The sequence below is a fragment of the Phodopus roborovskii genome, unplaced genomic scaffold, assembly GCF_943737965.1.
Source record: "Phodopus roborovskii unplaced genomic scaffold, PHOROB, whole genome shotgun sequence".
Classification (NCBI taxonomy): Eukaryota; Metazoa; Chordata; class Mammalia; order Rodentia; family Cricetidae; genus Phodopus; species Phodopus roborovskii.
In genome coordinates this window covers 28590258-28615000 of record NW_026126525.1, presented here as the reverse complement: position 1 = coordinate 28615000, position 24743 = coordinate 28590258, and the positions used below count along the sequence as shown (strand labels likewise).

Below are 24743 nucleotides of genomic sequence, written 5' to 3'. Positions count from 1 at the left end.
TCTCTTATCTTCTCATTAAAGAGGACATCAGTCAAAACAAGAGGTCTGGTGGCTTCTACATCTAGCCTTTCTGCTTCAGCAATGATTTATCAGATGAGTCAATAAATTTCCTTCTTTTTCTTAACAAAAGTGACAGGCTGTTGACAGGCTCTTCTACGTCTCTTTCCAAACTGCCTCTGAGTCTCTGAACCTTTGCATGCCCACTGATTTCATTCACTCTAAGCCTCTGAGCTTCCTCAGTTGGGCCCCTATCCCCAAACCTCCTCCTGTTCCTCCACAGTGTGTGGAGGAGGACAAATTTCATTTGTTGGTGGAGGTGGGAAATGTGTGAATTTTATTTGAGTGATCGTCATGGTGAGAGAGAGCATTGGGGTTTTCTAATTTATTGTATCACCTGTAAGGAGTAAGGTTTTTCCCCTGCTGGCCTGGACCCATTGCTGCAGCAGCCCCAATTAACACATAGAGACTCTGTATTTGATATAATGCTATTGGCCAGGAACTAGTTTCTTATTAGTTAGCTCTGTTTTAATTATTAACCCATTTCTAGTAATCCAATTATTTCCACGTCGTCTCATCTTACCGGAGAGTGGGCCTGGACCTCTGTTCTCTCCAGTCTCTACATGCTGATTCCTCCTTACTACTTCCTCAAATCCTCCCTGTCTCCTAGTCCCGCCTATCTTGCTTTCCTATTGGCCAACAGTGCTTTATTCATTAACCAGTATGAGAAACATATTTACAGAATGACATCTCCCATCAATCACCATAAATAAAACTTGTGTAAATAGACTTCAAAGTGGGGAAGGGGAGTTATTGAGTAAATTATATGTTACTATGCCATGGAATTACTACACACATTAAAAGTCACATGGAAAAAGATCATCTATCACAATAAGAAAACACTCTCAATATATTGAGCAAACAGTTAAAAAATTCTCAAGCCAAATAAAGGCAAGCAAACAAAGGTAATGATTAAGTAACTGCCAATCAGCTATGAACTGGAACAAAAGCAACTGTGAGTGCCTGTAAGAAAGAGTTGTTCTAAGGGGAGGAGAGAAAAGCACATGAGACTAGGAAGATTGAGTCAGGGGAGGAATAAACGAGAGAAAGAGAGAGAGACACCATAAAAGAGGGAGCCACTATAGGTTTCAAGAGAACACTGACCCTAGAGAAATGTCCAGAGACCTACAAGACTGACCCCAACTAAAAATTTGAGCAACTGTGGAAAGGCTACCATAAATGCCCTTCCCTGATAGTGAGGTCAACAACTAACTTATCCACCATCATGGAGCCCTCATCTAATAGCTGATGGAAACAGAAGCAGACACCCATAGCTAAACACTGAGCCGAACTGGAAACCAAATGCAGAGAGGGAGGTCAAGACCAGGCTACAGAAACCCACAGAGACAGCTGACCTGAACAAGGAGGAGCTCATGGCCCCCCCCAGACTGATAGCTGGAAATCCAGCATTGGACCAACTTAGTTAGAAGGCCTGGGCAGTCTAAGGGACCTCTGACAGTGGGACCAGGATGTATCCTTGGTGCACAAAAGGACTTTGGGAGCACATTCCCCATGGAGGGATACTCCCTTAACCTAGAGGCAGGAGGAAGGGCCTAGTCACTACTCAAAATGATTTGACAGATTTAAATGACCCCTCCAGGAAGGCATCACCCTACATGTGGATTGGGGGGGCAGGAAATGGGATGTGAGGGTGGTTGGGATGCATGGGAGGGTGGGAGAGGGGGGGGGGAGGAAGGGACAGAGAGGGAACTGGGATCAACATGTAAAATAAGAAAAATAAAAAAATAAATAAATGTTGTTTGTTTTAAATAAACAAATTGTACTTTCAATAAAAAAATATTCTGAGCAGAAAAAAAAAAGAGCAGTTCTAAAACCCTTTCTTTTTTCAAAACATTCTCTGTTTCTTTAGGGAGACACTGCTTTCTTCTGTTACTGTAACAAAATCCTGGAGAGAATCCACTTACAGAGGAAAAAAAAGTTTGTGTGAGCTGACTGTTTTGGAGGATGGGTGTGGGAGGCTAGGTCTGGGGTCCCAGATCCCAGCTTGCTCTTTTGGTTCTGGTCGGTCACGGAGAGCAGCCTAGGTGTGGATCCTTGGAACGGGAACTTGCGGGTCATTGGTTTCTCGTGTAACTGACTTCTCCCAGAATAAACTATATAACCCGCATTTTATTCTTGGCCCGTGTATCTTAATCCTTGCATCATTAGAGGACGCCCACAATTTGGTGACCCTCTTGCTTTCAGGCCTGTGGGGTGACAGCTGCAATGCAAGGTGGCCAAAGGGAATGAGAGCAAAAGGGCAGATGGGATCTCAACACCTACTTCAAGGGTATGTCTCCATGACTACAAGGTCGCTAGTCTTAGAGGACACATCTGAAGCCACAGGACTGCCCCACGCACGGGAATGCGGAAGCACTTTGCTTGCTTTCTCTTTTAATTTTCCTTTCTTCTTCTGCCTCTTCCACCTCCTAGCGTCAGCAGTGGTGGAGACAGAACCCAGGGCTTATTTTGTGCCAGATCTGTGTTGGCTGTAAACTGTGTACCGCACCCGGTCCCCGGGTTTGCTGACTGGGTATGAAAACCATGTAGTGCCTCCATGGGATACGTGGGAGGAGGCTGCTTTCTCACCTGGCTCCTCCCTCACGGTGATGACTTTTGCTACCTCTGACCTGAGGTGGATGTGGGCTCCCAGGGCCCCAGATGTATGACATTGCAAAGCGGGAAATGATCTTTTCCTGAAGTAGTGCAGGTGCTTTTACAAAGAGAATGAGCCTGGGCTGCCATGGTGGTGGTGGAGGGGGGCGCTCTTCTCACCCACCTCTTTAGGGAAGAGCACTTCTGATTCTCACCAGGAGACCAGATCTTTATTGCACTGTATGCAAGGTTAGCTCGCGCCAGAGATCCTTGTTTTCTGATAAAAAGAAAAATAGTCTCATTGTGTTCTGACTGAACATCATGCGGTCATGCTCTACAAACTAGGGGACGAGGAAGCAGCTGGCCCCGCTGGGAGGGACTTTGTTCATTTCCAGGCACCTTAAGAATGCAAATGTCAGCTTCAGGGTGAAAAAGAATTTCCACCAAAAAGCCTTGGAAATTAAATATAAGGCATGCCAGTTATAAATCTGAAACTCAAGGTAACAGCAGCGATGGCAAGCTGACATCCCTGTGTGCACTCTGTGCAGGCTGGGCTGAACATGGCTGCTATCAGTAGCAGAGTAACTCATATCCTGTGTGTTGGGTGTAAACATTGTATAATCTCTGTAGTTAAATAGCAATAAGACTGAGGTGGAGAGCCAGGTAATTAAAAGTTCGTACAAGCCCTCTATTTAATGTATGATCCTAGCAAGGAAATTACAAGCAGCTTCATAATTAACCTGCTGTGGAAACAGTAACTCAACTACATATTAAAGGGACATGGGAAAGCCCCAGAAGCCACTAGGAACTTTCCCACCATGTGTCATGAAGGCTCAGACTGGAAAATCAGAAAGACAACTGTCTATTCTCTCTCCGGAGATGGGTGGGGGCTGATGATGAACTGCCTCTGGGTCTCCTGAGTGCTGTTGTTGAATCTGCAGTTGGAAGAATGCCAATTACAGAAAGCTGCAAGAAGGCAATTAAAATATGCTCAGGATAAAGATACTATTGAAAAGCTGGCCAGACCTGTCCCAAGACACCCCCACCCTTTCCCTCACCGAGCCAAACATCATGGCAGCTTTAACTCATGACCCATCTCCCATATCCTGCATTCTGCGACCACCACCAGTTGCTGCACTGCAGGCCTTTACATCTTATCTATTTAAACCTCAAAAGAACTCTCAATAAAGATTGCACATTCCCTTTCTGCACTCACACACAGACTGCCTTTTCCAGACATGCTTGTGGTGAGTTGAAATGGAAGTGTTAAAGAGAATGAAATAAAACAAAAGACCAGTAATAACAATAGCAACAGAGAATAAGAAAAGAAACAAACTTTATGATGCTCAAGCAAAGTACACTCTCAGAGCTCTCAGATCTGAGTGTGTGTGTGTTTGTGTGTTATGAAAACTGATCTTTATTGTCAACCCAACTGGATAATTAGAGCCACCCAGGAAGCATACCTCAAGGTGTGTCTCTAAGGGTGTTTCTGATGGAGGCTTAACTGGCAAGGAGAGAACTATCCTGTGAGTGATGCCACCCCTTGGGCTTGAGTCTTGAAGTGAGTAAATAACAAGGAGAAAGGGAACAGAGCATCAGCTTTCTCTTCCCTCTGCTTCCTCATGGTGGAAGCAACAGACAGGTATAGCACTGTAGTCATGCCTTCCCACCATCGTGGATTATACCCTCAACTTCAAATCACGAGCCCCAGTAAACCCTTCCTTCCTTCCTTGGTTCAGTTGCATTTGCCAAGTATTTGTCAGAGCAGTGAGGAGCGTGATGAATACAGACAGGAAGCAGGGAGGCACCAAGCCTGCACAGTGTAGGGGCCGATGCCTTTGATTGCCGTAGTTTATTTGCTGAGTCTGCCTGGCAGTCAGTGACTGCAGCTTCATCCAAAGCCCCTTGGGGAGATGCCATTCTCACCATGCGATTCACACACTTAATATGCTTGTCAGCACACTGACAGTTAAGTTACTGGTCACAGGCTAATTTTAGAACACTTTCATCTACTGTGTGAGAAACTGGACTCACCAACCCATTTCCTTCTCAACAGCCCTGAGTGACTTCTGAGCTAATCTTAGTCATCCTCAATTTGGGTAAATCTCATAGATGGGATTGTACATGTTTTTAAACAAATGACTGGCTCCTTGCTCTTAACGCTGTTTCAAGACTCAACCTTTCTGTTGTATACAGCAATACCTTCTCACTGCTAAATAGTGTTCTATTGTACAGATACACCACCATAGTCAGTGATTGTGCATTTGGATTGCTTCCACTTGGGGCTGTCACAAGCAACATCTGTGCATGGGGTTGGCACGCTCCCGCTTCTTTCCCATATTGATGCCTTGGAGTGAAGTGGTTGGGTCACATGTACCTCTGTGTTTAATTGAGGAACCAACAGAAAGTTTTCTTTCCTAAGGAGCTGCACCATTTTCCATTCCCTCTAGCAAAACATAAGGACTCCATGGCCTCCACATCCTTGTCAACATATCAGACTCTTTTTTTTTTTAGTTAGAATTCCGTAGTGAGTGTGAAGTGGTTTCCCCCATGTGATTATCTTTTTTTTTTTTTTTTTTTTTTTTATTTTTCAGCTGAGACAGCGGGAAATATGGTTTATTGTACATGGGCTACGCTTGGCCACAGAGAGAATAGGAATCCAGGACACCGGGGTCCAGGCCGAGGGCCAACCGGGCTGCTTGGGTTGTAAGGAAGCCAGGCGCATCTCTCTGCGGAGCAGGTGGTGATGAGGATGCACGGAGACTCACGCCAGCAGCAGCACAGTCCGTTAGCTTGTACCAGCATCCCTTCCTGTCCTTCAGCACCCCTCACTTCTGCTCCTTGGCCTCGCTGGGTGTGACCAGCTGCTTTACTTGGACCTCTGCCTCATCTTTCTTCTTTTGTGCTTCAGCCTGAGCATTCACTTCTTTCTCTACCTCGCTCTCATGGCTCTCATGGCCTAGGCGTCTCGAGGAAGATGGTGCTAAGGCCGAGAGAGAACCATGTGATTATCTTTGACATTCGTGTTCATTGGGTTCCTGTGTGTCTTTTTTCTTTTTTCTTTTTCTTTCTTTTTCTTTTTCTTTTTTCTTTTCTTTTCTTTTTTCTTTTTTTTTTTGAGAAAGTTCTTTCATTTCCTTTGTTCAACTTAAACATTTGTTGCTGTTGGTTTTTAACTCTTGAGGTCTAAGTTCTCATGTTTCTCAGTTTGGGTTGGAACTCACTATGTAGCCGAGGATGGCTCTGAATTCTTTACCTTCCTGCCTCCACCTCCCAAGTACCAGGATTACATGTGCCACCACAGCCTGCTAATACTTTTTAAAATACAGGCAGGATACAAGGTGGCTGGTTGTTTTCAACTGAGGCCAATTTAGTATACTATTCAATTTATCTTCTCAAAAGGAGAAGTCAATGGGTCTCAGCCAGAAGGACTGATCAGTCTAAGAGACCTCAGACAGTGGAGCCAGGATGTATCCCTGGTGCACAAAAGGACCTTGCTAACACATCCCCCATGGAGGGATAACTGCCTTAACCTAGAGACAGGAGAGAAGCCCTAGTTCCTACTTCACATGACCTGTCTGATCTACATGACCCCAACTGGATGGCATTCCCCTACATATGGAATTGGGGTGGGGGGATGGGAAGTGAGGGTGGTTATGGTGCATGTGAGAGGGCAGAGGGGGTAAAAGGGAGGGAAGAAGGGAAGGATGGAGGGTGGGAGGGAGGGAGGGAGGGAGGGAGGGAGGGAGGGAGAGGGAACTGGGACCGACATGTAAAATAATAAATTAAATAAAAAAATGCTTTGACTCCAAAATTTAAGTTCAAGGACAAGTTACTGGGGAAAAGGATTTCTATTTTTGTTTCCACAGAAAATGAAAAGATGTGGATTCCTTCCAGACTAATGTGGTTTGATCAAGCCAGACCGCCTGAAACAGAATACCAGGTGATCCTACATTCAAAACAGCTGGAATAAGCAGCCTTACAGACTACAGCCAGGATTTCTGAATCTTCTTAGAATCCCCCATGACAGCGCCCCTTACCAGCAGGAAGTAGTTTGGAAAGAACGATGCCCATATTCCCAAATATTGTCTATAAATGTTTGTTTTCACTTAAATGGACTTGGTTATATAAAATAAATAAATAAAAAAATAACTAAAAAAAAGGAGAAGTCAAATACTTTGTATATTTGTTATGTCTAACTCCAAAATATTTTCATCACCTCCTAAAGGAAAGCCTTGTCTCTAAGCAGTTTCCTCCCAGTCTCCCCTTTTCATAGATCTCACTTACCACCATGGTGCTTTCTGCCTTTATGGGGTTCCCTGCTCTACATAGCTCATATAGGGGAGCCCAGGCAATTGCATGTGATCTATGGTATTTGACTTCTTTTTGTTTTTCAAGACAGACCTTCTTCTCTGTGTAGCTTTGGAACCTGTTCTGTAGACCAGGCTGGCCTCGAACTTACAGAGATCCTCCTGTGTCTGCCTCCTGAGTGCTGAGATTAAAGGTGTGTGTCACCACCACCTGGTGTGTTTGGCTTCTTACACTTAGTGTGATACTTTCCAGATTCATCCCTGTTGGAGCATGTACCAATGTTTCATATCTTTTTATGACTAACACTCCCTTGCCTTGCTATGAATCCAGCCATTACTGGAGAGGACCTGGTGCCCAACCCTGAGAGCATTCTGGGAGTGGGTGTCTGCAGAACTCAGCCTTTGCTTGCCATGTGCTGCTGGCTATTTCCCATGCTGCAACCGAGGCATGGCTGCCCTGAGACTCAACACATTTGCAGGTGGACACAATTAACCCCTTGAGGAAATCTTGCACCTAGTCCATTGCCTGTGTTCTAAGAGATGCCATCTCTGTGCGGGATCATAAGAAGTCAGTGTGGATGAGTAAAAAGAGATCATCCAATCTTCCCCATTTGTTTTCTAGCTCATAAAGCAATCAATATCACCAACAACTTCTCTAAAACTGTGTTGAGATGGAGCTAGCCAACTAGAACACACATAGCTCTCCCTTCCGGGTTATCTACCCCTACCCAAGTGTGTCTGTGTGTGTACTTGCTGGGGTTTTAACTCAGGACCTGGGATGTGCCAAGGACAAGCTTTATCATTAGGCTACACTCAGGTCTCTTTTCACTTTCTTCAAAGATATCTTTCTCTCTCTCTGCCGCTCTCTGTGTGTGAGACAGACAGATGTATGCGCATGCGCGCGCGCGCGCATGCGCGCACACACACACACACACACACACACACAGAGAGAGAGAGAGAGACACAGAGAGAGAGAGGAGAGAGGGGGAGAGAGAGAGAGAGAGAGAGAGAGAGAGAGAGGACTTATGCCTCAGCATGAGGGTGGAGGTCAGAGAACAACTTGTAAGAGTCAGTTTTCTCCTCCTATGATGAGTCCTAAAGATGGCCTCAGGAGACCCTTTATCCGTTGAGCACTCTTTTCAGTCCTTTGAGGCAAAAATGTTTCTTTTCTTTTTGTTGGTTTATTTTTATTTATTGTTGAGATGAAGGTTTGCTTTGTTGGGAAGGCCAGCTGGACCTCCTAGGCCGATGATTGCCCATTTGGCTCCCTAGCTACCTCCCCACCACAGACATACACTGCTGTACCTGGCTAAAAGCTTTTAATCTCAGAGGACATCTGCTTTGTGTATCATTCATTCCTCTCTTGTCTCTTGGACCTTTGAGGATGAACTGAGAATCTATTGCCTGAAAGTGAAAAACCATGAGGATTTGCTTTCTTTTTGTTTCTTTAAAAGGATTCACGGCTTGATAAACTTTCTGGTCTTTGTATTAGGTATATTTTTTTGTTGCTGTGACCATAGAAATGGACCATGACCATGGAAACTTATAAGGAAGAGTTTATTATTGGGGCTTATAGTTCCAGATTGATAGTCCAGCATGGAGGAGGCATGGCAGAGAAGGCAAAATGGGAAACCCAGATAATACATCTTCAACAGAAAACTTGAAGCAGAGAGAGCAATCTGGAAGTGGGGAGAGACTATGAATTCTGAAAGCCCACCCCCCCCAGGGGTGTGTTTCCTCTAGTAAGACTGTACCATCTCCCCCAGCAGTGCCACCAACTGGTGGCCAATCATTCAAATACTTGTGTCTGTGTGGGGCATTCTTTTTCAAACAACTACTGTCTTTGAGCCTGTTTGAGTTGGCTTTTGTATATGGTGTGAAATAGAGGTTCAACTTTATCCTTTCCCACATGGGTAGTTAGTTAGTTGTCCTGTGGTCATTTGCTGGAAAAACTTTTCTCTGTCCTGTGTAATTGTCTTGTCAATATTATAAAATATCATGATGCTAGATGAGAGAGGTTTCTAGAGGCTCTATCGATTCTGATCATTTATCCAGCCATTTCTATGTGTTTTGGTTTTTGTGGAATACTACTGACAGTTCATGAGTGTGTTTACTACCAAAGCAAAATAAAAAAAATAAAATAAAATAAAATAAAAAGGTAATGGGGTCAGGTGGCTGATGTGGAGTCACCTTGGTCTCAAAAAGATGGGAATGGGTTTCCCACTCTCGTCTCAGACTCAAGCTGCAGCAACTGGGAATCTAACCTGCTTACCAACAAAGCGGAGGATGACCTTGAACCCATGATTCTCTGGACCCCATTTCTTAAATGCTGGGATTTCAGGTCTGCACCACTGCACTCTGTTTATAGAACACAGAGGGTGAGCCCAAGGTTTGGTGCATGGGAGGCAATTGCTCTACCAACTGGTCTGTGTCCCTACACCCAGGTGGGCTTATACGAAACGAGGGCATCATCGATCTAGGTTGTTCCCTTCCTTCGGGGGCCCCCGGAAACTGCTCCATCATCCAGACATTCTCTTGTGGGATGCGGACCAGCAGATTTGGTTTGGGATAAATGGCGAGTTTGGAGCGTACAAATTACACTGGGGTGGTGTGTCCCCAGCAGCGCTGCAATCACAGGTGGCGTCGGGCGGGGCTGTGCACAGGTGTGCCAGGGAGGAGGCGCTGCACCCTGCCTGGGCTCCGGCGGCCGGCCGCCTCAGACTGCGCGCCACTCGGGGACACCTAGCAGGCAGCCCAGGCAGACCCGCAGAGAGAGCTGGAGGGACCGTCCTGGAGGCTTTCCGGGTGGCGGCAGCGATGCCAGGCCTGTGGAAAGCAATCACCCTGGAGACCCTTCTTGGTAAGTCGAGGCCATCCTGGCGCACGCTGACTGAGCTTGTTCCTGGCCGCAGAAGAGGCCCGGCGCCGGGAATGGAGATGCTTATCGCTCCCTGGGTGGAAAGGGAAGGAGACCAGATCCAGTTGGGAGGTGCCCAGGCCGGGGTTCCGCAGCTCCCACGCCGCCCTGGTCTGGCATGGAGAGTTCTCTGCATTGAACTCGTGCAGTCCCAGACCGTGACTTTTATGTTTACCTCAATACAGTTTAGTACTGGGCTTGGCTTTCCCAAGGAAAGGGCACCTGTGTTTCCCAGGGACTGTAGGTGAGCATTCGGGGTAAGTGCGGTCCTGGCCCCCTGCTCAAGTGTTCTTGGTAGTTTCGAGTATTCTAGTGTGTTTGTAAAAAAAAAAAAAAAAAAAAAAAAAACGTTTGCTTCCAGTCTCCTGGGCTCTTAAATTTAGCAGTTTTGCACAAAGTAGCGAGGATTTAGTGTTCTTTCTGGTTCTGTGGAAGAGGTATACTTAAACTCATGGGTTTTCAGGGAAACTTTGGGGACATGGCTAGGTCATGCAGTTCGTTTTGAAGCAAGCATCCTTCTGGCCCGTCGGGGGCGCTGTCCTGAGAGCGAGAGTTTTCTGGGAGCAGCTTGTTGTCAGGAGAATGAAACTCATTTTTCTGCCTCCCTCTGTGCAGTGTAAATTGGGAGGTGTGAAGTGACTCACACAGAGGCTTGATCTCATTCTGAGAAACTTAGGTGGTATGATTCCTGCAGATTAACAGCCTGAGGTTGAGAAGGGGTAGGGAAGGTAAGTGTGCTGGCTAATAGTTCTCAGGATCTAAAGCCATACAATCACTGAACTTCCCGGTTCTCAGAAGTTTATGCTGGTTTGCTTTGCCCCAATTGTTTCAGCATTGATGAGAGATAGTGTAAGGTGTATACAATTACCCATAGGACATGGCTGGTATGAGGAACAAGACACATCTGGTTAAAACCCAGCTCAAGCAGGAGGCTGTGGCACACACCTTTAATTCCAGCTCTTGGGAGGCAGAGGCAGGCTCTGTGATTTTGAGGTCAGCCTGGTCTGTAAAGCGAATTCCAGAACAGCTAGGGTTGTTATACAGAGAAACCCTGTCTTGAGAAACCAACCAACCAACAAACAAAAACAAAAAAACACAAGAACCAGCTCAGCTTGGTTACATGGCCTTAATTATCATTATTGCTTAAGATCACTCAGCCTGTACCCACAGAGGTGCCTGTGATTTAGACCCATTTTAACTCCCAATCCCTGCCTAATAAGGGCTGGTCTATGATACTCACAAGAAAAAGTTTGTTGCCTACAGATAAGGCTTTAGGGGTATAGGTTTGTGTCGGTGGAAGGAATATTACTTCTTTATGATATTTCTCATTGCATATGTATGGACCAAATAGGTGAGAGAATTTTATCAGAGTCCTGACAGGAAGCCAGTTTTATATCAGCTGGCCTAACTATGACACCTTAATGAAGGGATTATCTACAGGCATAGGCATGGAGACATGACTATGTGTTTATGGAAACAAGAAAGAGATGATGGCAGACTCACAACAGGCATTCTCCACCCTGCCTGCTGGGTAGGGAAAGGAGTCTGTTACCAACACCCAGCTGAAATCCAGAGCAGAGTGGAGTGGTAGGCTGCTGACAGGAACAATGGCAAAGTCACATTCTCTCTTAAACGTCTTTCCTAGGCTATGTCTCTTGGTCTCTCTACCATGGGTTGGGGCCCATGATCTACTACTTTCCCCTGCAAACACTGGCGCTCACAGGGCTGGAGTTGTGTGGCGTAGCCTTTCTCTCCCCGATACTCTTGATAATTCCTCCATTCTGGAAACTTGTTACTAAGAAGTGGACACTCTGCCTGCTGAGGATCATCACTGTTGGTAAGATCTCAGCATCTGAGATTCTTCTGTTAGTCAAAAGCAAAAGGGTGTGTGTGTGGGGGGGGGATGGTTAACTTTCAAAAACAATGGTTTCTTTTCCTTACTACCCCCTCCCCCAAGAAAAAAATGTAGGGAAATGAAAGCTATACTGACTCAACCTTTTTTTTTTTTCTTAACATCTCTGCCTGACTGGAAAAAATATATAATTCACTGGAATAAGGAGGAGAAAGGTGCATTGGGAAACAGGCCAACTATCACAAGACTTAGAAGTGATGAGAAACATGGCCCAATGGTACTGCATAAAAAATGAGAATTATGTATCTAAAGCATCACAGCAGGTGACCAGTGGGTGAAAATTATTTGAAATGCTGCTACTCAAAGGGCTGACTCCCCAACAGTTTCAATAAACCAATAAATAAATAAAAATGAAAACAATTAGTTCTTTAAAATACAATGAAATTGGGCTATGAAAATGATTCAGTAGATAAGGGCATTTGTTGTCAAGCCTGACGACCTGAGTTCTATTCCTGTGCCCCACGCAATGGAAAGAGAAACAATGCCTAAGGTTCTCCTTTTACCTCTACACATGACATCCACTTGTGTGAGCAGGCATGTGCTCACACACTCACATACACAATAAACATGATACAATTTTAAAATAGCAAAACTTACATAGCATAAATGATGTATACATATTTATGGATTCACAAATGGATTGGTAGAGAAAAAAAAATATAACGCTGTATTGTAAGGATAAGAAGACAGGTGCCCAAGCATGGCTGGCAGGTATATAAATCAGCACAAATTTTAAGGAGGCAAATTTAGCAGCACAGAGCCCTTCCCTCAGCAACCCCACTTCTGAGACTGTGTCCTACAGATACATCCACATATACGCGACATGACTTGTTGAACATATGAATCATTGCAGGGATATTTACAATGGTGGTACAGAAATGACCCAAATGCCATTTCTAAGACATTGATTAAATAAGCAATGATTATGAAACTTGAACTATTATGCAGCTACAGAAAGGGAGTATTATTAATAGATTTAAAAAGGAAAAAATATGAGCTCGAATCTGCTTGGAGCTGGAGCTGAAAGTCTGGACCTCTTACCTTCCTGTTGCTTTCCTTATGGCATTTGTTGGTGAGCTACCCCGGGCAGATCTGTCTGGAAGCTAACATCTCACATTTTCAGGAGCAGTGTTTAGAGTCCCTAGGAAAGCAGACCAGTCCTTTTCTGTCCCTATCCTTGAAGAAAGCAGAACATAGTGCAGAGAGTTCTGTGATTCCCCATGAAGGTGTATTTTTAGCACTAGGGTTCAGAAGTAATAGTGCAAACAACCCCTGGACACTTCCCTTTACAAGGATGGCATCCATCAGATATGGTCAGCTGTGGATGAAGGAAATGAAGTTGCCTGCCTGGTACTGTCTGCACTAACTGCTTGATTGGCATTGCAGCTGACTTTGGGTTTCTGTATATGAGTCATGGAACCTTAGCCTTGCAAGACTTGGTTTCTCATAACATTCCAAGTTGGCTTCTATGGCAGGATTTTCTCTGTGACACTGTGGTACAGTAAATTTGGTACTGACTTTGTATCCCCTTATCGCTGTGTCAAAATACCTAACAAGGCAACCTAAGGGAAGGAATGTTTGTTTGGATCCCGGTGTGGGCATACAATCCATCATGAGAATGAAAGTGAGACTCCTGGTCGTGTGAAGGCGAGTCTTCTGACACAGTTATCCCTCCATAGAAACTCCCTCACAGGCTGGGTGGTGGTGCACACCTTTAATCCTAGCACTTGGGAGGCAGAGTCAGGCAGATCTCTGTGAGTTCAAGGCCAGTCTGGTCTACAAAACAAGTTCCAGAACAGGCTCCAAAGCTACATTCACAGAGAAACCCTGTCTTGAAAAACCAAACCAAACAAAACCAAAACAAAGAAGAAAACCTCCCTCACAGACATGCCTTGGAGTTTTTCTCCTAGGTGATGGCAGATGCTGTGACATTGACAACCAATATTGGCAATCACATCAGCTAGTAATGACACTCTTGGTGCTACTTTCACTAACCATCTTCCTTGGAGAAACTCAGCTCCCTGAGCGGAAGAACTATAGAAATGTGTAGGGAAGGGAAGTCACTCAGAGCTGAGGAGGAAGAGGCCATCTTGGTCAAGTGCAGTCCCTGGTGATGGCTGGACACAGTGGATGGGTCACAGAGGCTGCAGTGGGCTACAATTCGCTTTGAACCCCCCTAGACTGTTACATGCAATGTCACCTCAGGCACCTCAGGCATTTGAATCAATCACCATGCAATTAATTATGAAATTAACCTACACTCCTTGACCTAGATTATTCTGGATCACCCAGATAGCTAAAATAAAAAAAGACAATATCAGTGCTGACAAACTGTAGAGCAGTTGGAAGTGTAAGCAATGGGAACTGCAAAGCTGCTCTGGGAAGCTGTTTGCAGCCCTTGGTGCTAAGCAGAGCTCCACACTTTGTCATGCACTCTTACAATGCAAGCATATGTTCATACAGAACTTGTGTACACGTGTTCATAGCAGTGTTATTCACACAAGTCCGGACATAGAGGCAACCAAGTAACTATCACCTGAAAAATTGGGCAAACAAAATAGAGTTTATTTATGCAATGGAATATTACTTAGCCATAAAACAGTGAAGGACTGCTCTAGGTGACAGTATAGATATACCTTGAAAGCATTATGCAGAGAGAAAGAAGCCAGCCACAGAAGGCCACATAGTGTAAGATTCTATTTATGTGAAATTCCCCAGATAGAAAAAAAAATTCCATAGAGACAGGTTTAGTGATTGCCAGGGGTGTGGGTATGGAAGAGGAGTGATGCTGATGAGAAGGGGGATTCTTTTGTGGATGGAGAGAGTGTTCTGGAAAGTAGTGGGGATAGATGACAACTTTGTGAATGTACCAAAAACCTATTAAGTTGTATACTTTAACATTAGGAATATTATGTGAGAAGCCTACCTAAACAAATACAAATGAAGTATGTGTATAGGTATCTGCTAATTCTATCTTCTTTAAGGCAGAGACCAGACCAGATGCCATGCTTGTCAAATGCAGGTTGTCAAGTGCCAGGGCATGCTTGCCCACTCATTTCTCCTTCCTCTGTTTGTAGGCAGCATAGCCTCCTTTGAGGCTCCGAATGCCAAGCTTCGATTGGTGATCCTTGCCCTTGGTGTGTCTTCTTCACTGATAGTGCAAGCTGTGAGTTGGTGGTCAGGAAGTGGATGGCAAAGGTATGACTCACACCTCATATACCTATAGACAAATTGGTATGGCCAGCTCCCAGAGGGAAGTTCTGGCCATTGGTTTCAGAGCAGTTTTCCCTTTCACAGGACCTTGTACAAGTCCCCTTTCCTTTTCAGAAAGCCAAGGTGCAAATACTTGCTATCAATCTTATTTTGCTTTCTTGGTACTAGGGACTGAACAGAGGCATTGTGTTTATTTGATAATCTCCCTGCTATTTTGCTGTACTTCAGTCCCAATAAAGTTTAAACATTTGAAAAAAATAGATTTATTTATTTTCTAAATTGTGTGTGTGTGTGTGTGTGTGTGTGTGTGTTTGTAGTCCAAAGGACAGATTTTAGTAGTTGATTCTCTTCTTTCATCATGTGGGTCCCAGGGGATCAAACTCAGGTAGCCAGGTTTGGCAGCAAGTGCCTTACCTTGATAAGGCATCTCACTGGTCCCATGGGCAACAGAAATTGAACTTTTGGAGGCGGCGTGGCACAAGTGTGGGAAGGTGGACCTGGGAGGAATGGGAAGCAAGTGTTACTGGTGTGAAATATTCCCAAATAATTAATAAAATACTCTGTTTGAAAAATTATTATAAGTTGCCTGGTAGGTCCTGGACCGAACAAAGGCTAAGTCAGGGACATCGTTCACTGACGATTACCAGCAACACAATTACAGATCCACACTCTGTGGAAGAAATCCATAGTGGATGTAGCACATTGAACCTATACTTAAAGTCTTCAATAAACGACTCTCACTTCCAGGTACCTCAGAATCTGGGGATTCATTTTGGGACACGTGCTTCTTGTTGTCCTCCGCATATGGTACACATCATTAAACCCAATTTGGAGTTATCAGATGTCCAACCGAGTGATACTGACATTGAGTGCCATGGCTGTGTTTGACCGCATTGGCACAGGTGAGAGTATAGTCAGTTTATCTGGAGTCTTCTCTCTGGTGGCATCTATCTCTCTCTCCCCTATGCAAACCAGAACTCTCTAGTCAATGGTGCTGGGAATCAAACCTAGGGCCTCATGCATGCCAGGCAAGCATTCTACCAACCAAGCTAAACTCCTAGTCCCAAGACAACTTGTAAATACAGCTTTATGCACTGTGGCTCCGTTTCAGCTTTCCCTCTTGTTGAGCAGTGATGGATGCAGACAATGGGCTATTATGCAGGCAGATGGCCCGGGTTCCTTAGCAATGCAGACATGGCTGGCAGCAAGTATGGAGGGAACTGTGGGTGGGACGCACCCATTCGTCCATAGAGGACTCAAGCAGATCTTGTACTCAACTCAGTTCACCTCTCTCTTCTTCTCCACTTCTCTGCTTGGGGTGGGACGGGATGCCTTTCTTGACATCCACCTGTCCTGTGTCATCATTTTCAAATCTAGACCCTTCCAGTATGTAAACACAGCAGGTGCTCTTTGCCTTTCTATTTGAAGATGTGTTGGGTCTTAGCGGCTGGAGACACCCCAACTGACTGCCTTTTATTCAATAAATAGAGCTGAGATGACTCCTTTTCTCTGGACTCTCAGCTTGATCCTTGACCTCTCTCTATCCTCACTACCAATCCCACCCTTTGCCCTCCCCATAGCTGTCGGCCCACTCCTTCCTTGCTCTTGTCTTAATAGCTTTCTTCTTCTCAAAATCAGGCCAGTCGCAGAGGCAGACCCCAGGGCTGCCTTCTGTCCCATAGAAGCCTTCATGGAGTTGTAAATCATCTCTCTAGTAGGCTCTTTGTGTGGATACAAAGACATTCTCCTGCCAACATTTCCTCCTGTGGCCTCAATTTAGTGTGTGAAGTTGTGGCTTTGATGAGAGCCTAGTCAAAAAGCACTCCTGATCAGGCCAGCACTGCACTTACTTAAAGGAGGCACACTGCCTTAATGCCAGTGCCTTCTCTTTACTAGCTGGGTGATCTTGGGCCAGTTAGGTGCTCTCTCTGGGCTTGAATTCTAACCTGTAAAATGGGGTTAGTAACACTGCAGATCTCAGACATCGGGAAAGATGAAGTGAGTCATATAGAGGGTGGTTCACCAAACCACAGTCATGATTCGGGTACTTAGAGTGTTTGAAGAGACCCTGTTCTTTCATGAGAAAGCAACCTTTGGTCCTGGGATGTTGCATTCAAGTTGGTAACTCTTGTTCTCTCGAGATAACACCCCCCCCCCATATTTTTCTCACTCTGTTATGTTCACATGAATTTAGTTCCCTTCTGGGTTTTACCTGTCAGTTCTATCTGCTTTCCCTCACATACCCCATGGCTAGCCAGAAATGATCCCTCCCATTGAATAGTTCTGGCACATTCAACCTCTGAGAGTTGCAATCTCCCCTCCCTTATAGAAAGTTCTTGAAGCATGGACCATTTCCAACTACCGAGCCTCTGGTGAAAACAGCCTGCATGCCCTTTGCCCTTCTTTCCCTCTTTCCTTTTTAAGATTTTTTATTTTTATTGTAGATGGTGACTACAGTAACTCTGAGGGGAAGAAACCCAGTGAGGTCACCAAGGGTGTGGCCTCTCGGTCTAGCTGGCTGTTGCCAGGTGCTGCTTTTGGGAGTCTCATGTTCCTCACGCACTGGATCTTTGGAGAGGTCTCTATTGTTTCCAGATGGGCAGTGAGTGGCTATCCTCATCCAGGGCCTGATCCTAACCCATTTGGGTGAGTTCAGCTCTGTGAGCTGTGGGGAGGAGCCAGAAGGGTGTCTGCTTTGTACTACAGAATTGTTGGAGAGTTGAGGGGAACCAAGGGCTGTGCAGAAGTGGCCCCCACATCCCTGCATGGGGAGCATGGGGACTCCCTTGTCTGTGAAAGGGAATGCATGGAATCTGCTGGTCATTGTTCTCAGCTCCTCTGATGATGGCATTGGGTATTCACTGGGACAGATCACAGTGTCATTGGGAGAGCCAATGCTTCCCTATGCTCTGCTGTGCAGATGGGCAGAAGGGTACTGTTTTCCTCATTAAACTCAAAAGGATTAAGTGAATGACAACGGTGACAGTCCTAAAACAGTGCTTGGTTTGTAGCAAGTGCTGGGTTTGAAGTTAGATTTCAGCTGGTAAGCAATACTATGCTGTAGCTCACACTGCTAGTGGATTTCCCACTGGCATTTTCTTCAGTTATTATTTTTGAAAAAAATATATGAGCATTTTACCTACACATCCATCTGTGTGCAACATGTGATGCCTGGTGCTGGTAGAGGCCAGAAGAGGGTGTCATATCTCCTGGAAGTGCAGTTACAGATGCTCATGAGCCACCATGTGGGTGCTGGGAGCCAGACCCAGGTCCTCTGCAAGAATGACAAGTGTTCTTAACTGCCGAGACATCTTTCCAGCCCACTTAAATTCTCTCCTGTTAAGTTTTTTTAAATATAAAAGTAACAAAACAATGAAATAACTTTTGATAGTTAAGAATAAATAAATCCACCAAACTGTCACTTAGTCAAACTGTCACTTATTTTAGCAAAGAAGAAACTAGATAAAAGCAGAACAAAGAAGGAAAAATGGAAAACTCTGCAGCAAACATTGCCAGTGATTTTGCCTTTGGTCTTCGGCAGAGTCATTTGAAGCGGCAGCTGGCTGCTATCGCTGTAACTTAAGAGTCGAGAATTCAGTTGTGTCTACATTGACCTTGAAAGACTACAGGAGTAGAAGGTTTGCTTCATTTTATTTTTGGCTCTGGAGAGTAGTAACTCCAGGGTCTCCTGCATGCTAGGCAAGTGCCCTTTCACTGGGCCACACCATCAGCTTTCCTTGAGTGTTCTGTGTACTGGTCCCCAGTGGCTTTCATTATTTCAACTGGTCCATATCCACAGTGTGACATGAATGGATACAGCAAAAGGAAGTATAAATTTCTGATTGATGTTTGATTGATTGATTGATTTCACCGTTTATTTTTATTTATTTACAGAGGTGTGGTTCTGCTGGGCTTGGCAAGTGGTTTGATGCTTTCAGGTTCATCATGGCTTCGTGATGCTGGGTTAGCCTGGTGGGTGACAGGTATGTGGAACTGACCTGCAAAGGCTTAATATGGATGGATCAAGGCTGATAACACAGGAATTGGATGGAAAGTTATATGACTTAGTTTTGGCTCAACATTGGTTAACTGCCTGCCACGGACCAGGTAGATTGCACAGCCCTGACCTGGAAGGCTCTGGAAAAACCAAAGGTTAGGGTGTGGACTTGCTCCATCAGCGAATATGTCTTTGGGATCTTAGTTGTGCCCTCTCTTGTGTCTGTGTATTTGGCAAAGCCAGTGCATACACTTCTGGACAGTGCTTAAATGTCAATAATTACTTTAAAAGTGCCTTAGCAGAAACCACATGGACCCTGTTTTCTGCTGTCCTGTGACTGCTTGGTTGTATTTAATGAACACATTTCTAATTTTGCAAATAATTTCATTTTCTATTACCATGAAGATTTTAAGGCTAGCCACTGCAATGCCCACCCCTATTCCCGTCCCAAAGAACAAGCATTGGCCTGAGATTTGCTGCACTGTCTACTTTGAGGGTTGGGCTGTGGCTGTGAGCTGGCCACATTCAGCTGGTGCACTTTGGCTTGCTTGGGAGTTGAGATTCAACCAGTAGTCTCCCGATCCTTTCCCGCTCTTACCCACTGTGAACTGGTCATGCCAGGAGCTTTGCTGTTCTCTTGACTCACTCAACCTCTTTTTTCTTTTTCTTTGTTTCTTACAAACAGGGGCAGTTTCAGCCCTGGGTCTCCTTTACCTGCGTACATGGGCTGCAGCCTTTTCTGGATGCGTGCTGGCCGTCTTCACAGGGTCTGTATGGCCTCAAGTACTTGGACACCTTGTGAACTCAGGGACAAACCCTGGGAAGACCATGGCCACTGGCATGGCTACTTATGTTTTAGAAATATTTTTCTGTGCCTGGTGCACAGCTTTTAAGTTTGTTCCTGGAGGTGTCTACGCTAGAGAAAGATCTGATGTGCTTTTGGGTGAGTACAAGTTAACAGAAACAGTTAATGAAACTGACCCAACTTCTTGAAGACTAGTCAGGCCTTAGCATCTTATATGACTTCTAGAAATAAATAGGACAGTCCATGTTCTTGGTAAGCTAAACTCTAGGTAAAGAAAGCCCAGAGAAATGGCTAAATTGTAATGAGAAATAAATTCCATCATTTGTTGCTCAAATGAAGTGCACTTCTGCAATATTTATTACTCCGATGACCTTTAAAATGAATTAGTTTGCCAGGAGTGGTGGTACACACCTTCAGTAACAGTCTTTTGGAAGCAGAGGCAAGTGGATCTCTATGAGTTCTAGGCCAGCCTAGTCTATGTACTGAGTTCCAGCTTGGCTAGAGTTACATAGTAAGACTATGCCTCAAATCAACAAATAAAATGAATTAGTTGAGGAAAAAATGTCTAAACCATAAGAAAGCCTATGTGTAAATTTTAGTATTATAAATTCACCCAAATTAAATGTTCAAAGTTTATTTTAAAAAATTTTAGAAGTTATTTTTTCTGGGAAAAAAAAAAAAAAGAAAGTTACTGATTTATACCAGATATGTAGAAAACCAATGTTGTCAATTTCTCTTTTTCTTTCTCTTTTTTTGTGACAGTCTTACTTTGTAGCTTAGGCTGGCCTGGAATTCACTCTGTTGATCATACTACCTTAAATTTATGGGAATCCTTCTGTCTCAGGCTGTAAATCGATGGGATTATAGGTGTGAGCCATTAGAACCTGCTACCATTCTAGAATTGAAATGAAGTGTCCTTTCACAGCGAAGCCTAAGGAAACAGGGAGGCACTGGAGGGATTCAGCCCTTCTGGCTTGGCCATGTTTTCAGTTTTATGCTTGTTCATTTATTCTCATAAAGTTATCGTGCACGTGTACTCCTGGCATAGTGCTAGGTGCTGAAGATGCAAAGTACCTGGTGTTGCTCCCCCCCAGGAACTCCCCTGGAATGAGGGAAGGGACCATACAAATCCTTAGGACACTTCCAGAGGGTGAGTGCCCGATGGGAGAGGAGTGGCTTATACCCCATTCCACCACAATTCTCCCAGCCACTGCACCTCATATCCACCTTCCCATCCCATGAGCTACACCTCTGCCAGGTCAGGCTGCTCTGAAAGACTCCCTGTGAAGTGAAACAGGATCTTTGAGAAACAGCCTCTGAGAATTCCCTATTTCTGGTCTGGGCTGGAACTCTCACCTCCTTAAGTGTTGAACCTAAGGGTTTCCTCAACCTCCAAGGAAATGACTCCCGACTGCAAAAGCAAGAGGTTTTTCTTGCTAGGAACCAAACCAGCTGGGACCTCACTCTATTGGAAGAGTAAAGCTCCTGCTTACAATTGCAAAGCCTTTTTAAAAGGGAAAAGGGAAAGGGAGGCTTGAGACTGCTAGTCTCAGTTCACGAGGTTTCCAAGGTTACAGACATTTCATAGAGTACAAGGTCATTATGGATAGGCAAGATTGATTAACACACCTGCAAGGGTTTTCTTATTTTTGTTCTTTATCTCCTGAGAACAGCATGTGGGCTCTGTACTCTGTAGTCAGGGAGTTATCTACTGGCAGAAATTCTTGTTCTCCCTAGTCTTCCCTTCTTGCCATAAGCCCTAATTTTTAATTTTTCCATCACAAGAGGGACATAGAGCCATGACCCAACTCCTCCCAAATCCTTCCCCACCTCCCTACCCACCCAACTCCATATTCTTTCTGGAGTGTGTTTGGTATATCCAGTGTCACTCTATTGAGGAAAACAGATTTTCCCCTCTGCCAGCAGATGTCAATTAGAAGCAGTTTCTTGGTTAAGGGTTGGGACATTGTGCTTCGTTTCCCAGATTTTCTCTGCAGGTTCCTGGCTTTGCAAACTTCCTAATTCTTGTGGTTTCTTTCAGGTGGGTCTACTCTCTCCAGCTCTGCTCTGTCCTGTGTCCTGCTTTTTTTCTCACTCCGGCTTGCTCAGGGTGCTGCCAGGTGGAGGATGGGGAGAAAGTAAGAGCCGTGCTGTCCCTAACTTTGTTTCTTTGGAGTGCTATGAATGATGGGCTTTGTGAGTTCATTGTCTTTACTCACAGAAACTGTGCTTCATTTCGGTTTCTTACAAACAAGAACCTTCTTTAGGAAGAGTGACATAGTAACAAGGCATGGGAAGTTGGCAAGGTTGAGTAACTTTCTCCAAAATGTTTTTATTTGGTCATTAAGAATTTTACACAATATATTTTGACTATATTCTTTTCCCTTCCCCAACTCCTCCAAGATCTTCCCCCACCTCCCTACCTACCCAACCTCACATTCTTTCTTTCTATTAAAACAAATAAAATAAAAAAAAAGTGCACAAAAAAGCATAGAGACTGATTTATGGTAGGCAACCACTACTAAGCATGAGACCTAACCTGGAATATGGTTGATAGACCCACTGTCATTCCACTGAGGAAAATTGATTTTCCTTCTCCCAGCAGATATCAATTGTGAGCATCTTCTTGGTTAGTGATGGGACTTTGTGTCTGCTTTGAACCTGTGCCAGGTCTTGTGCATGTTGTCACAGTCTCTGTGAATTCATATGTCCCTCAGTCCTGTTGAGTCTAAAAATGACGTGTCCTTGGAGTAATTCTCTTACAATACTTCTGCCCCCTCTTCTGCATAGTCCTGAGCCTTGAGGGGAAAGTTGTGATAAAGACATCCCTTTTAGGGCTGAACACTGGGAAGTCTCTCATTTCTGTACATTGTCCAGTTGTGGGTCTCTGTGTTAATTAACAGAAGAACCTTCTGTGAGGGTTGAGTGAGCTACTGATCTATGGGTGTATCAGTATGTCATTGGGAGACATTTTATTCCTATGACCATTTAGCAGAAGAATAGTAGTAGCTTTTCCCCTAGCACCCATGCATGACCTGTCTACTTTCAAGTTCTTAGCCTTAGTAAAAGTGTTATATATGGGTTTCATTTCAGTGAGTGGACCTAAATCAGTTTTTTTTTTTTTTTTAAGGAGTTGGTTACTTCCATAACATCCATGCCACTAATGAATCAGTGGACATAGCTTTCAGGAAGGTTGTTGTTGTAGTTCCCAGCTTCTGATTGAGTACCATATTATTCTCTGAAAAAGCAGCAAGTGCTCTTAATCACTAAGCCATCTTTCCAGCATCAATCTCACCATCGTTTTTAAAAAGGAATTAATATTTATGGTACTGAGTATCGAACCTAGGGATTCATGAATGCTAGGCAAGCCCTTTGCCACTGAGTTATGTCCCATCACCTCCCCTTTTTTCTCTTTCAACAGGTACCATAATGGTAATTATTGGATTGAGTATGATGTTTGGACCTAAGAAAAACCTTGACTGTCTTCTTCAAACAAAGAATAGTCCTAAAATGTTTTTGAAAAGGAGTGAAAAATACATGAAACTTAGTAAGTATAGTTTTACTTGCTTTTAAAAAGTTTGGTGTATAGATTTTATTTATTTACTTTTTCTTCCTTTCTTTTTGTTTTCTTCTTGTGACACAGGATCTTTTGTTTGTTTTTCTTTTCTTTTCTTTTTTCAAGTCAGGATTTCTCTGTGTAGCCCTGGCTGTCCTGTAACTTGCTCTGTAGACCAGGGCTGGCCTCTAACTCACAGAGATCCTCCACCTGCCTCTGTCTCCCAAGTGCTGTGTTTAAAGGTATGCACCATTACTGCCCATCTTGAGACAGGGTCTTTCTATATGCTCTGGTTGTTCTGAAACTCTCACTGGCCATGTTCACAGAGATCTTCCTGACCTCACAGAGATCCTCTTATCTCTGCCTCTTCAGTGCTAGGATTAAAGTTGTATACCACCACGCCTGGCTTGTGTTGTATACATTTTCCAACATGATTTTTTTTTTTTTTTTTTTGAGACAGGGCTTCTCTGTATTGCTTTGGAGCCTGTCCTGGAACTGGCTCTGTAGACCAGGCTGGCCTTGAATTTACAGAGCTCCCCCTGCCTCTGTCTCTCGAGTGCTGGGATTAAAGACGTGTGCCACCAACACCTGGCTCCAACATGAAATTTAAGAGTACTGTGAAGCCTGCTGTGCCCTTCACTTGGCTGCAACAACCCTTTGCATTTTGCTACCAGTTGTCTTTGTTTTCTTCCTGCCTTTTTTTGTTTGTTGAAACATGTTGTGGAATACTTGTTTAACTATGCAAAGTCATGCTGCATTTGTTTAATTATGTAAAGATGTGTTTCTGCTTTACCTTGCCTGCCTAAGGCACCTGACTGGTTTAATAGAAAGCTGAACAATCAATACTGAGGGAGGAGTTATAGGTGGAACTTCTAGGCAGGGAGAGTAAGTAGGGGGAGGAATTTAGGCTGGGAATAGAAGGAAAGGAGCTGACAAGAAGACGCCAGGGGCAGCCAACAAGACATGAAGGAAGCTAGAAAGTAGGACAAACAGAATAATAAAAGGTAAAAAGCCCCGAGGCAAAATGTGAGGAATAGAAATAGACTAAACTAAAAGAGCTGGTAGGACAAGCCTAAGCTAAGACAATGTATTCATAATTAATAAGAAGTCTCCATGTCATTATTTGTGAGCTGGTTGGTAGCCCAAAGAAAAATTGCAATTACAGAAACACATTTAGGCAAATTCCTGACACTGTGGCATTTCAACCACAAATATTCTATATGATTTTACTTCACTTTTTATAAAAAAAATTTTATTTAATTTTTTTGTGTACAGTGTTCTGCCTGTGTGCCAGAAGAGGGCACCAGATCTCATTACAGATGGTTGTGAGCCGCTATGTGGTTGCTGGGAATTGAACTCAGAACCTAAATCTCTAAGACAG

At 44.3% G+C, this 24743-nt stretch overlaps 2 protein-coding genes and 1 pseudogene across 2 annotated transcripts in view; 1 reads left to right on the top strand and 2 right to left on the bottom strand.

The window, feature by feature from the left end:
- LOC127232129 (eukaryotic translation initiation factor 5-like) overlaps positions 1 to 353 on the bottom strand; it is a 759-nt pseudogene extending 406 nt beyond the window's left edge.
- The window catches only part of Ociad2 (OCIA domain containing 2), an 844164-nt gene that overhangs the window by 74780 nt on the left and 744641 nt on the right, over positions 1 to 24743 (bottom strand). The gene's annotated exons all lie outside the window — the stretch shown is intronic.
- Cwh43 (cell wall biogenesis 43 C-terminal homolog) overlaps positions 11530 to 24743 on the top strand; it is a 43224-nt gene continuing 30010 nt past the window's right edge. The window contains exons 1-7 of the mRNA XM_051198373.1: positions 11530 to 11716; positions 14869 to 14989; positions 15752 to 15906; positions 17449 to 17650; positions 18899 to 18987; positions 19687 to 19944; positions 23228 to 23353. Coding sequence (XP_051054330.1) covers positions 11563 to 11716; positions 14869 to 14989; positions 15752 to 15906; positions 17449 to 17650; positions 18899 to 18987; positions 19687 to 19944; positions 23228 to 23353 — 1105 coding nt within the window. The 5' untranslated portion in view covers positions 11530 to 11562. The remainder of the gene's footprint in view (positions 11717 to 14868; positions 14990 to 15751; positions 15907 to 17448; positions 17651 to 18898; positions 18988 to 19686; positions 19945 to 23227; positions 23354 to 24743) is intronic.